Source organism: Sarcophilus harrisii, chromosome 4 (genome assembly GCF_902635505.1).
Source record: "Sarcophilus harrisii chromosome 4, mSarHar1.11, whole genome shotgun sequence".
NCBI lineage: Eukaryota > Metazoa > Chordata > Mammalia > Dasyuromorphia > Dasyuridae > Sarcophilus > Sarcophilus harrisii.
In genome coordinates this window covers 68,654,509-68,666,878 of record NC_045429.1, presented here as the reverse complement: position 1 = coordinate 68,666,878, position 12,370 = coordinate 68,654,509, and the positions used below count along the sequence as shown (strand labels likewise).

At 39.2% G+C, this 12,370-nt stretch overlaps 1 protein-coding gene across 1 annotated transcript in view; it reads right to left on the bottom strand.

Annotated features, from left to right (window-relative positions):
- Window positions 1–12,370, bottom strand: part of QSOX1 (quiescin sulfhydryl oxidase 1) — a 58,201-nt gene that overhangs the window by 35,895 nt on the left and 9,936 nt on the right. Inside the window, exon 2 of the mRNA XM_012547711.3 lies at window positions 7,807–7,907. Within this exon, the coding sequence (XP_012403165.1) occupies window positions 7,807–7,907 (101 nt within the window). The remainder of the gene's footprint in view (window positions 1–7,806; window positions 7,908–12,370) is intronic.

The window sequence follows — 12,370 nt, the reverse complement described above, 5'->3', positions numbered from 1 at the left end:
AAAAAAGAAAGTAGATAACAAGTATTGAATTGGAAAGAAGAATCTTTCTGCCTTTCCTTGTTTCCATGTCCCTTTCACTATTTCCATAACTGGCCAATTAAGGAGCATTTCCTTTGATCATCTATGGGAGCCCAAGTGGGAATATTTTTAGAGTCAAGCCAAGCTGCATTTTTGTTCCCAGGCTAAAGCACCTCTTTATTGTCGTTCCTGGGAGGTGTGCCCTGCCTCAGGGAGCCAGCTTACCCTCTTGGAAACAGGTAATTAAGACTTTTGGAATAAGTGTTCTCTTCAGAAAAGGACTGCTTCCTTTTCCTTTCTTTGCCTCTAACAAAGGATATCATTTACTTTTTTCCAACCTCCATCCTCTTTCCCTGTACCTCCCCAAATCAATGCCAACAAGAGTGAACTGCTCACAATGGGCATTTAATAAATGGTTGTTGAATTGGGAAAGCAGTGAATATTGTCAAGGTCCCCACTGTTAATTTGGACAATAGCCCCTTTCACGGAAAGGAAAAAAAGATTTCGTTGATAAGAGCTTATAACTAGGGGTCAAGTTGAATATCACTGAGGCCTGTGTGAAAGGGAAAATGGGGTCATTGGGGAAAGCTCTAAATTTGGAGTCACCAGATCTAAATTAGAATCCTGTCTCAGTCACTTATCAACTCTGTGACCTTAGGTCAACTTTACCTCTCTGGGTTTCAGTTTCCTCATTTGTGAAATGAAGAAGTCAGACTTAAGACTTTCAATGTCGGGTAAGAGGTGAAAAATTGGAACAAGAGGTTTGGCAATTGTTAATGCTGTAAAATTACCCATGTATATATCATGTAAATAAAAGGCTATTAAATTAAAAAAAAAAAAGACTTTCAATGTCCCTTCACATGCACATGGGTGAATATTAGTTCAGTAAAATGTAAGCTCCTTGAGGCAAAAGATGATTTTTCCTTTTGTAAATGTGCTGATGTCTTATACCCCAACTAGACTCCTTTAAGGTCGAGGATTATATCTCCTTATCTGTAATTGCCTCATATCACCCAGAACAGTATATTGTTCCCATTCAATCAGCATCTGACTGCTTGATAGGTAGCTGTTTCTGACATGTTTGGTAGAAAGGGATGTTTACATTAGACCTGAATGTCCAAAAGGAAAGAGCAAAGGAGGTATTCTTTATGGAAATGAAGATATGGAATTCTTGATAAACCTTTTTTTCTAATTTTTCTGACTGGCTTCTTTTCTGGACTCTGGAAACCAAAAAGTTCTTCTCTTTTATTCTTCTGAGGGCTGGGAACTTCCCCAAGTTGGCCCACTACACAGCTTGCTGAGCTGGCTAAGGGATGTCTACCAAAGAGCTAGAGTTTCCAGCTCTGAGTAAGTACCATCCACATCACTAGGCAAACTGGCCCCTCCCTTTTTGGCTCCCTTTGTTTACCTCCAGCCCTGGGCCTGATGTAAGCCTGACACAGACTTGGAGCCCGCCCTAAAAGCCAGGTGTTTGCTAAACAGGCTGGGCCAGATGGAAGCTGAGCTGTTTGTTAAAGATGATGAGGAACCCGAAAGCGATAGTCCCACAGATGGCAGGAGTACCCAAGGGCTTGCGTGTCCATGCTTCAGTCACCTGACTCCACCCTCCTCTTGCCTTAACATACCCCTTCGGACACTCAGACTTCCGCATTTTTGAACAGACTTGCTAGGAAAGTCCTGTTATTATAACTTAACCCAGCCCCTCCTTGGAGGATAACATGTAAGTCACTACTGTTGGTCTTTTATTGGCTAGGATAATCTTCAAGAGAATGCAATAACAATGACTTCCATCTTTACAATATTTCCCTGTCATCCCTGTGGGTGACTGACACCCATAGCCCTTGGGCTTTGGATTTAGAAGTCTTACGTGACACCCAACACACACAGAAGCCATACTCTCGATGGCCCATCCCACAACTTTCCACTAGAATCCAGATACTCAGCTAGGGGTGGATAAGACAGGAAGAAACCAACCACCCACTCTCTGGCTTTCTCCATCACACACCTGTGGTTTTCTCCATTTTCTTTGGTTGGGAAAGACAGCTAGAGAATCAAAGTATAAATTGACCCATGGCTTTGTCAGCTGTCAAAGAAAAAAGCCCCAATGCTGGGTCAATAAAGCCATTTTTTTCTGCTTCCTCTTGTCACCCCACTCCAGGAACCAAGAAATCCCAAGCAATTTAAAGAAGAGAATACACAGGAATTCAGATTTAGAGTTGGGAGAGTCCTTAGAAGTCATCCAACCTAAGTCTCTGATTTCACAAATGACCAACTTGTCCAAGGCCACATAGGTGATAAGAATCCGTCAGGATTTGAACCTAGATAAGTGTCATATCTCTCTCTCTCTCTCTCTCTCTCTCTCTCTCTCTCACACACACACACACACACACACATACACACACACACACACACACACACACATATATGTGGGGACCTTTTTGATTTGAAGGCTTATTGAATGGCCACCGAGAGAGATTAGTTCTCTAAGAAGTAGGTTGATGACTCTTTGGTCCATCTGAGGTGTGATCTTTCTAAGAGGCAAAGGATGGATTATGATCCACTGAGGTTCCTCCTAGTTGCAGGGATTGTGCAGACTAGACCTGCTTTTCTTGTAAAGCAGAGGGTTAAAGAAGTGACTTAGCCCTTCTTGATTTCTAAGGAATGAGTTGATATGTTTAGACAACAGCCCACGACTGGCAAATTGGCCTTGCTAATATGCTTCCACAAAAGGACTTGGGCACTAGGGAGATTCAAGCCCTATAAGCCTCTAGGTCTCTATAATTTTTTCCCTGACTTCCCTCTTCCTCCCACTCTGCTTATCTCCCACTTCACTCTGTCTGGAACAGAATGCACCCAGTGATAGATGAATGAACACTACACACAGTGTACTTTGTACCTTAGGAACATTTGGTCATCAAAGCAAGCAGCAAGATCCCCAGTCTGTTTCCCGCAGGTGTGAAAACATGTTGCTTTACAGCAAACAGATTTAATAAATGATTGCCAGATTCAACTGAAGTGGCAGTAGCCTCCCATACCAAGTATTTGCAAATATAAGATACATGGAATAAAAACTAGGATAGGGGATTCCTGGATGAATAGACATCTCCTCACTCATGCAAGTCAGCACCTTTCTGGCACCTTGTAGAGAAGTGGCTGGGAGCTGACCAGCGTCATAACTATATGTGTCAGAGATGGGCTCTAGACCCCACTCTAGGAATTGGTAATCCTATGTCTTTTGTTTTATTTATTTAAAAAATAAGTTTCACTAGTCTGCCAAAGATGGTGACAACACCAAAAAAAAGTTAACTATGGCCATAAGTTATAAATGAAATGTGACAGAGACCTAGATTGAGGCCAATTTGATTTAGAAAGCTGAGGAGGGAAATGATAGTGTTTTACATGTATTTGAAGGGCTGGCACATGGAAGAAGAATTAGGTTTATTTTGCTTGATCCCAGAGGGTCAAATGAGAAGCAATAGGGAGCACTGGTACAGATGATGACTTGGGCTCAATGTGAGAGAAAAAATTTCCAAACTGTAGTTATCCCAAAATGGAACAGGCTACCAAGGGGTGGGAAGTGCTCTCCCTCTTGTGTAGTGATCTTCAGTCAAAGACTGATGTCCATTGATTTGGACATGCCCCAGTTGAAATCCCTGTGATCCATGGCTTGGGTTCAAGGACTTCTTAGGTCATGTCCTACAGAAATTCTGTGATTCTCTAATCATAGGTTTAGGGAGGAAGATCATTAACCCCAAAGTCAAAAGACCTTTTGCCAACTGAGTGCTCCTGGTCAAGTCATTTAGCCTTGGAAAACCTTAGCTGCCTCATCTATAAAGTGGGTACACAAATATCTACTGGTAAATGCTGGTAAATCAAATAAGATAATATATGTAAGCATAACCTAGTGAGAGACAACCAGACAAAGTCAGAAGGTCTGGGTTCAAATTCAACTCACAGAACTGGGAACAAGTCTCTGTAAAATGAAGGAGAACTGGATTATATATCCCCCAAATCCCTTTCAGTTAGTATTCTATTCTATAAGCAAAGGGGAAATGCTGCATCAGGGAAGTGACAAAATCAAACTTGTGTCCACTTTGGCAGCTGTTTGGAAGAGAGCCTGAAGAGGTGAGAGAATGGAAGCAGGGGGATCCCTTATGAGGGTCTGAAGAAGGGTGCTTTTCAGTCCTGCCTGATTCTTCATGATCCCATTGGGAATTTTCTTGGAAAAGTCATGGAAATGGTTTGCCATTTCCTTCTCCAGCTCATTTTACAGCTGAGGAAACTAAGGTAAACAGGGTTAATTGACTTGCCCAGGGTCACACAGTTAGTAAGTTCCTGACACCAGATTTGAAGTCATGAAGATGAGCCTTTCTGATTCCAAATTATTGTGCCACCTGGCTGCCCCCAAACTAGGGTGCTAGCATTGTGAGTTGCTTATCTTTCCTTCTCGAAGAGGACCATGATGTCAGAGAGGTCATACCATGACATGCAAGTGAAGTGAATTGGTTTCAGTGAGGGAGGATATGCAAGGTCCCCTGCTTCACTTTCTCCTCCAGAGCCACCTGAGTCCAGTGGCCAGATATAGATCAGGATGATTAGAAATAGCCCTAGATACAGCAGGAAGCCTTAAGCTTTTTAAGCTAAAGTCTTCGACGGATCTCAGTTTGAATAAGGCCATACCTATTCAGTGATTAAGTGAATAGATGGAGGATATAATATGCTTTAGAGGAAGGTATTCTAAATGTGGAGAGAGAGGATCTAGATATGACTCTCAGCTCTGTTACTTATTATCTATATGACCATATGCAAATAATCTAATCTCTCAAGGGTTATACAAGTACAATCTATTATATAAAAATGTTATTTGTATAACCTAAAGGAGCAATAATAACATGGAAAAGGAGTCTGGCCCAAAATGACTGCAGCAGGTTCTGGCTTCTTCCAGTTCCTCAGACTGATCAATTATAGTCAAATGCTTTGGATTGCTGTCTTGAGAGATGGGAGCCTGTAGTCCTATCATGGCTTAAGGCACCAGAGAGGACAATGTCCTGAGATTTGGGGATCTACAAAACCTCAGGTTCTAAACAGTGGCCTAACATGTGGAAGGTAGCCTTTGGCTCTCTGGGTAGGAATTAAGACTGGGAAGTCCTCACAAAGGAAAGCTACAAGAAGAGTTCAAACAAACAAACAAACAAACAGCAGTAAAACTTTCAGACCTTAGAAATCTTGTTTCCTGGATGGAAAAAAAAGTGGGGGGGAGAGATGGATATTTTTTGAGCAAGGAGTCGGAAAGGGAGGGAAGGGGAAGGGAGGAGCAAGCAGAGTGGTTCCTGGCTGTTTGGACTTAAAGAACCATTAGATTCAAAGGCATCCTGTTACTGGAAGCCAAGTCTTGCTTTTTAAATCCAAATGGATTTCCTGATTAGCCTTCAGTGGCCAAAAAAAGGAAATTTCTCTAGCTTTAAGCCATTCTTGGCTCCAAAAGAAATAAGGAAAATCTATTTTTATTACCTGGGGTAGTGGAGGTATGTGAAAAGGCAAATTGAATTTTTCTCTCCAATATGAAGAAAGTAATTTAGAGCAATGGGACAGAAGCCCTCTGTATGGACCACCAGATCGTTAAGGGAATGAATATTGCTGCTTTGTGCCTATGTGAGGACTTCCTTTTAGATTACTGAAAAGATTTCAATTAAACTGTGGATGCCCCAGAGTGAGGCAGGGGAGCGTTCCTGCCAGGCTTGAGCTTGAGATGATAGACCCCTTTCTCAAGGTTGTCCCCACTGCTTTCTCTGGAAGAGAGTACTTCTTGAATATTATAGGCACCTACATTTTCCTACATAGGCAAATTTGAGAGTAGTGACCTGTGAGAACTTTCTGGTTCATAAGTCTGGGAGCTAGGTAGGGCAGAAAGATATAGGGCTAAGGTAATGGATTTTCCAATTTGATTGTTTATATATATATATATAAAAACACACAAACATATATAAACAAAGCTCTGGGCAAACAGTAAAGTTCAGATAAATATTAGCTATTTTTTCATCATTATTATCTCATTCTTTTTTTTAAAATAGCTTTTTATTTACAAGATATATGCATGGGCAATTTTTCAGCATTGACAGTTGCAACACCTTTGGTTCCAACTTTTCCCCTCCTTCCCTCCACCCCCTCCCCCAGATGGCAGGTTGACCAATACATGTTAAATATGTTAAAGTTATTATCTCATTCTTTTATTTCTTCAGCTAGCAGAAATCCTTCTGAGAAAATCTTTTGAGATATCTCTATACTTTAAAATTTTTTTCACCTCACATATTTTAGAGCTTATGAATATTGAGTTAAGTGAACCTATTAAAAATGCTGTTCTCAAATATTCATGGAAAACTGTTATCCCTGGATAAATGTGGAAAATCTATGTCTAGCTTCTGAACAACTTATATACTGAATTCTCAAGAATATTTTGAGATCTGTATTTGTACTACAGGGTATTATCATCTATTAATTTATAAAAGGAAAAAAAAAAACTTTTACTGTGTTAAGTCTGGCCAACAGGTCACATCTTCTTGTATTAGTATCTACTAAGATGTTAAATGTTTGTCACCTATAGTGATATATAGTTCCTGTTATTTTTTGAATAATCTGCATTGCTCCATAAGTCTGGGCTGCTTAAAGCTAATCTATTTGTAATTTCTGGTGGTAATGACCATAAATATTCCTGTTTCTGTAAATAAATCATCGTGACTCAGTCATTAGCTGAATACTACTTTTTTGAAGTATGGTTAGTTCATGTGGATGTCACCCTTGAAGGCCTTTTTGATTCTATACTTAAAATTTAGTTTGGTTTTCCCCAGGCAATATATGCCTTGCCTAGAGAAGACCAAGGTATTTTTAAGTATAATTTTCATCCATTAGTTCAATTCGACCTCCAATTTGCAGAACAAAGCCTTCCATCTCTATTTTTCCTTGGCGTAAGTTAAGAATTTTATAATTACTGAAATGTTATTTAGACTTGATATCATTAGAGAAACTTTCTATAGAAGAAAGAAGCCATTTAGTGGGAGAGGGGACTTTGTTTTTTGGTGAAGCCATATGATTTGATTTCATCAATTTATGAGGATGTTTCAAATATTACTATTATTTAAGCTTTTCTTCTGTTGGCTCACTGAAAGCATCTCTGGGAAAAGTTTAGTGACAGGATGATAGTGATATGGATCTCATCCTGTTCCCATATTATCATGTGTTATTACTACTACTACTATTATTAGGACATTCACAGGCCCCATAAGCTCTCTGAGACTGATTTCATGTCCATAGAGTATTACTGTAGTGTAGCCTGGAAAGCTACACAAGTCTTTCAGTTAAAAGATCCAGTTGAAAGAGCCCTAACAAGTCAGTAGCTCTGCCTTTACAAAAGCATTTTTCTGGCAAAGAATCCTTTAAAGCCTAAATTAAACAGTTCAGATTTCCCCTTGGGCAGGGCCACATCCCTTTTAGATAAGAGATTTTTCTGCCTATCAAAAATAGTTGTTTTCCACCCCTAGCAAACAAAGTATAAAGGTAACATTCCTGCTTCCAAGACAAATATTCCAATGGGAAGAGTACAAGTCAGTAGGTTTGATCCTTTATCTCTAGAGCTTTATTGGATTAAAATGACAACCAGAGACCCAGAGACTCAGGACGAGGGCTGGGGAGAGACAACCAACATTGTCATGTCCTACTTCTAACCAGGCTCCCCTTCCAAAACCTCTCCCTTCCTGTGGCTCAACTTTCCCCTCACATTTCAAGACCCCTTACCTTTACAGTAGGGTAAGCCATGATCCCAAAGTCCCGGCAGATTTCTGAATTGGCTTCTTCTGCACAGTCCAAGGCTGCTACGCTGATCACAGGCCTCCAGTCTGAAATGACAAGCAAGAAGACCCACAATAGTCAGTCAGCTTCACCCATCTTTCCTGCTTGTCCCTACGTTTCCTGTCAGAACTGATGAATAAATTCCCTTCTTTAGGAATGAGATGAGAATGATCTCTGAAGAAGGGCCAGTTATTTCACACTTTGCCAACAGTAGTGAAAGGATTTCCAGGACTGCTTAGCATGGAGGGAGAAGGGACCTTGGGCACAAGGATCAGTAGGAGCATGGAATACTACTGCCTTGGGTTTATAATCTCAGTTCTAATTACTCTTCTTCTGTGTGCATTTGCAATTAGAAGGGCTACTTTAGGTTCATTTGAGCCGATTCCACCTGTACTAAAAACATGCAGATGGGGGAGGACATGAATAAGTAAAGGAGAAACAATGTGATCCTATAGAAACCCTATAGTTTTCCTTATAGGGATAACTCAAGCAATGGGAAACCATTCCAGTTTCACTCAGAAAAATTAAGTAAACCAGAGCAAAGGACTGCCATGATAGTCTCCTCTTTGAGGAGTCTTGGACATCAGTATGAAACAGAGAGTCACAATGAAGAGAAGGGTAGAAATCTCAGGGTTATGGAGCTTGGGGTAGGAGGTCCTGCCCTAGGCTAGAGACCCTATAGGTAGACTTGGCAGTTCCAAACTGATTGCCCAGCTTTTTGTCTTTAGATTTCCTTAGGAGGAGCTGCTTGATATCTCTTTCATCATGAGCCTCACCCATTCCTAAACCCTGGGTGATCATGTCATACAATGCCTACAGTGCCAACAGAGGGATTCCTCAAAAGGAAGTTGCCTAGAAAATACTTCATGGCTGATTGGTTAGCTGATGAGTTGTAGAGAGAACATGGACTGTGGCAGACAGAAGGCAGGTCTTTAGTAAGGATTCTTTGGTTCTGAACCCATGTCCTGAGTGATGTACCTAAATTATGCTAAGCATTCAAGGGAAGATATACCTTCAAGAAATTTATAATCCAGTTAGAGAGTCAATACACACACACACAAAACAAACATTACAAGATGTAAATTAATATAATTATTGCTAGATTGCATAATATCTAGATTGTAAGTTTTGGAGAAATTCAAGAGAGGACGAGCAATGAATTCTGTAGAGGTCAGCAAAGGCTAACTAGTGAGGAAGTAGGACATTGAGCTGGGTCTTGAAAGACAGATGGAATTTAGTTGGACAGGAGAATCTCGAGCAAGGGGAGAGAGATGAGCAAAGGAAAGGTGGTGGTTGTTAACCTAACTTTTATGGGGAAAAATCCAGACTTCCTAGGACCAAAGAGTTGTTCGGGGAAATATTGGGACACTGGATCAACAAGGGTAGAGTCCAGATTGTGAAGGCCCTTCATTGCCAGTTTAAAGAAGAGGAACTGTTTCCCTTTGGCAACATATAATTATGGTAGATTGCCAAGGAAATCATAAAAGAGGGAAAAGAACCCACATGTGCAAAAATATCTGTAGCAGTTCTTTTTGTGGTGGCAGACTTGGAAAATAAGTAGATGCCCATCAATTGGGGAATGGTTGAATAAGTTATAGTATATAAAAGTAATGGAATATTATTGTCCTACAAAAAATCATGAACAAACTGATGTTAGAAAGACTAGAAACATTTACATGAATTGATGTTGAATGAAACAAGCAGAACCAGGAATACATTGTACACAATAATAGCAAGAATGTGCAATGATCCAATTAAAGACTTGCTTCTTCTCAGTGGTTCAGTGATTCAAGGAAATCCCAACAACCTTTATAATAGAAAACACCATCTGGATCCAGAAAAAGAATTATGGAGATTGATTGTAAATCAATACATGCTATGTTCACTTTTTTTCTTTTCTGTTTTTTTCCTTTTATTCTGATTTTTCTCTTTCAACATGATTCATGAAAAAAATGTATATTAAATAAGTTAATATACATATATAACCAGAAAAAATATAACAATTGATTTTTAAAAAAGAATTATGGTACATTTTTGTTTTTTGTTCAGTTGTGTCCAACACTTCATGACCCTATTTGGGTATTTCTTGGCAAAGATATTGAAGTGGTTTGCCATTTCCTTCTCCAACTCATTATATAGATGAGGAAACAGAAGTAAATAGGATTAGGGGATCCAAGATCACACAACTAGTAAGTATCTGAGGATTTGAACTCAGGAAAATGAGCCTTTCTGTTTCCAAAACCACTATTCTATCTACCACACCAGCTAGTTAGCCATCTTCAGAGAACCAAAGCATCAGAAAACTGTTTCATGGACCAGAGAAGCAGAGAGAACCTCCATGTGGTGTCCATGGATGCCTGAGGTGGGCTTACAGAAGCACTCTGAATCTTTTTCATATAAAGCAGTAACTCAAAAAAAGACTCAAGAGACAGGAGGTTTTAAGGGAATCTTTTTTTAAAACACTTTTAACATTTTTATTGATATAATTTGTTGTTACATTGCTTAATTTCTTCTTGTACTCTTCTTCCTTCACTAGACCTATTCTATATATGACAATTTTTTAAAGAAAAAAGAAAGAAGTGAAGGGAAAACATTCTGAACAATACTGATAAGCAACAGATTTTGGAGTTTTGTTTTCTTATTCAATTTCTAACTCTTGTCTTATTGGATTATTTAATCCATTCACATGTAAAGTTATGAGTTAGGTTCAGTTTATATTTTTATCAAGAGAATCTTTTCATATTGACAAATAGTAGGGGTCTTCTTTGGGAGCAAAAGGAGATCTTCAGTACAATGATCCAATATGCTCTGTTGTCTTCCCTCCCTCTTTCTAATATAAGCTTATTAAAGCATTATGTGAATAAGAAATAAGAAATCTGAAATCATCAACTCTTTTGAGATTTCTCAATCCTACCCTGCCCCATTATTTCATCACTACTCACAGGTTATAAAGCATTTTAAGATTTACTAGATGGCATACAGAATAGTATGCTAGGCCTGAAGTCAGAAATATTCCTTTTCAAATCTGATTTCAGACACTTACAAGCTGTGTGACGCTGGGTACTTAACCCTCTTTGCCTCAGTTTCCTCAGCTGTCAATTGGACTAGAGAAGTAAATGGTAAACCACTCTAGTGTCTTTGTCAAGAAAATCTCCAATGAGATCATGCAGTATTGATTAAAATGACTGAACAAACACTCAAAGATTACAAAGTCTTAAATTCTGTGAGGGAAGTGGTTTATTCTAGTTACAGATAAGGATACTGAAGATCAGGAACTTCAGAAATGATTTGCCCAAGTAGCTGAGCTGGGATTCAAATCTACTTCCTTAGAGGTAGCTGAATGGTATGGGGAATAGAGAACTGGATTTGCAGTCAAAAAGACTGGAATTAAAATCTGATTTCAGACACTTATTAGCTATGTAGCCCTTGACATATAGCTTAACCTTTGTCTGCCTCAGTTCCCTCAATGGTAAAATGAGGATAATAATAGAAATTATCTTATTGTAAAGATTAAATGATATTTTATTTGCAGATTTAAATAATTTTATTTCTTCCTTTCCTCTGGCTCCATGACTCTCATCACTATAATATGACACCCCTCTTTTTGATCCTAACAATACTCCAAGAATTCCCATGAAATCCTTAATGCTAAGATGATTTCACAGCTCTATGGAAAGTTTTAGATCCAAAAAGAAAAGCCCTTATTGTCATGGACAGTAGCATGTAATCCTACTCACAAGGGAAATTAGCAAGAATATATTTGAACTAGGGATTAACAAAGAATAATAGCTCCCAGTGCCATAGAATTGTAAAGCTAACAAAGAAGCCCCTTACAACTATCCTGTGAAGCAGGTAGAGAGAATTAATATTCCCATTTTTCAGATGGGAAAGCCAAAGTTCAGGGAAGTTAAGCAATTGGCCAACCATCCCCCAGCTAGGAAACATTTCAAACCAGAATCTTAGTCTAGTATTCTTTCCACTCCACCATATGGACAGAAAGCCCATGAACAACTGACTGTTTAATGGCCAACATTTCCTGCTCCAAGAAGACTGAGAATAAAGGATAAGATATAGTAGAAAATAAGAATGACTTAGGTTGGAGTAATTTAGGATCCTTTTACTTTCTCCCCCTTTCCCACAGCCTTCTTGCCCAAATGACAGATCTTTGCTAGTGGGCAGCTGGGTGGTACAGGGGATAGAACACCAGGCATGAACTCAGAAAGGCTCATCTTTATCGGTTCAAAACTGGCCTCAGATACTAGCTGTGTGACCTTCTGTCACTTAACCCCATTTACCTTGGTTTTCTCAACTGTAAGATGAGCTGTAAAAGGAAATGGCAAACCATTTCCGTGTCCTTGCTAGAAAACCCCAAATGTGATCATGAAGAGTTGGACACGACTGAATAACAACAACAAAGTCTGGCAGAAATAACAATTTATTAATAGATAGCACTTACATAGTGCTTTATTAATGACAATAAAAAACAAGATTTATGTATTACTTTAAAGTT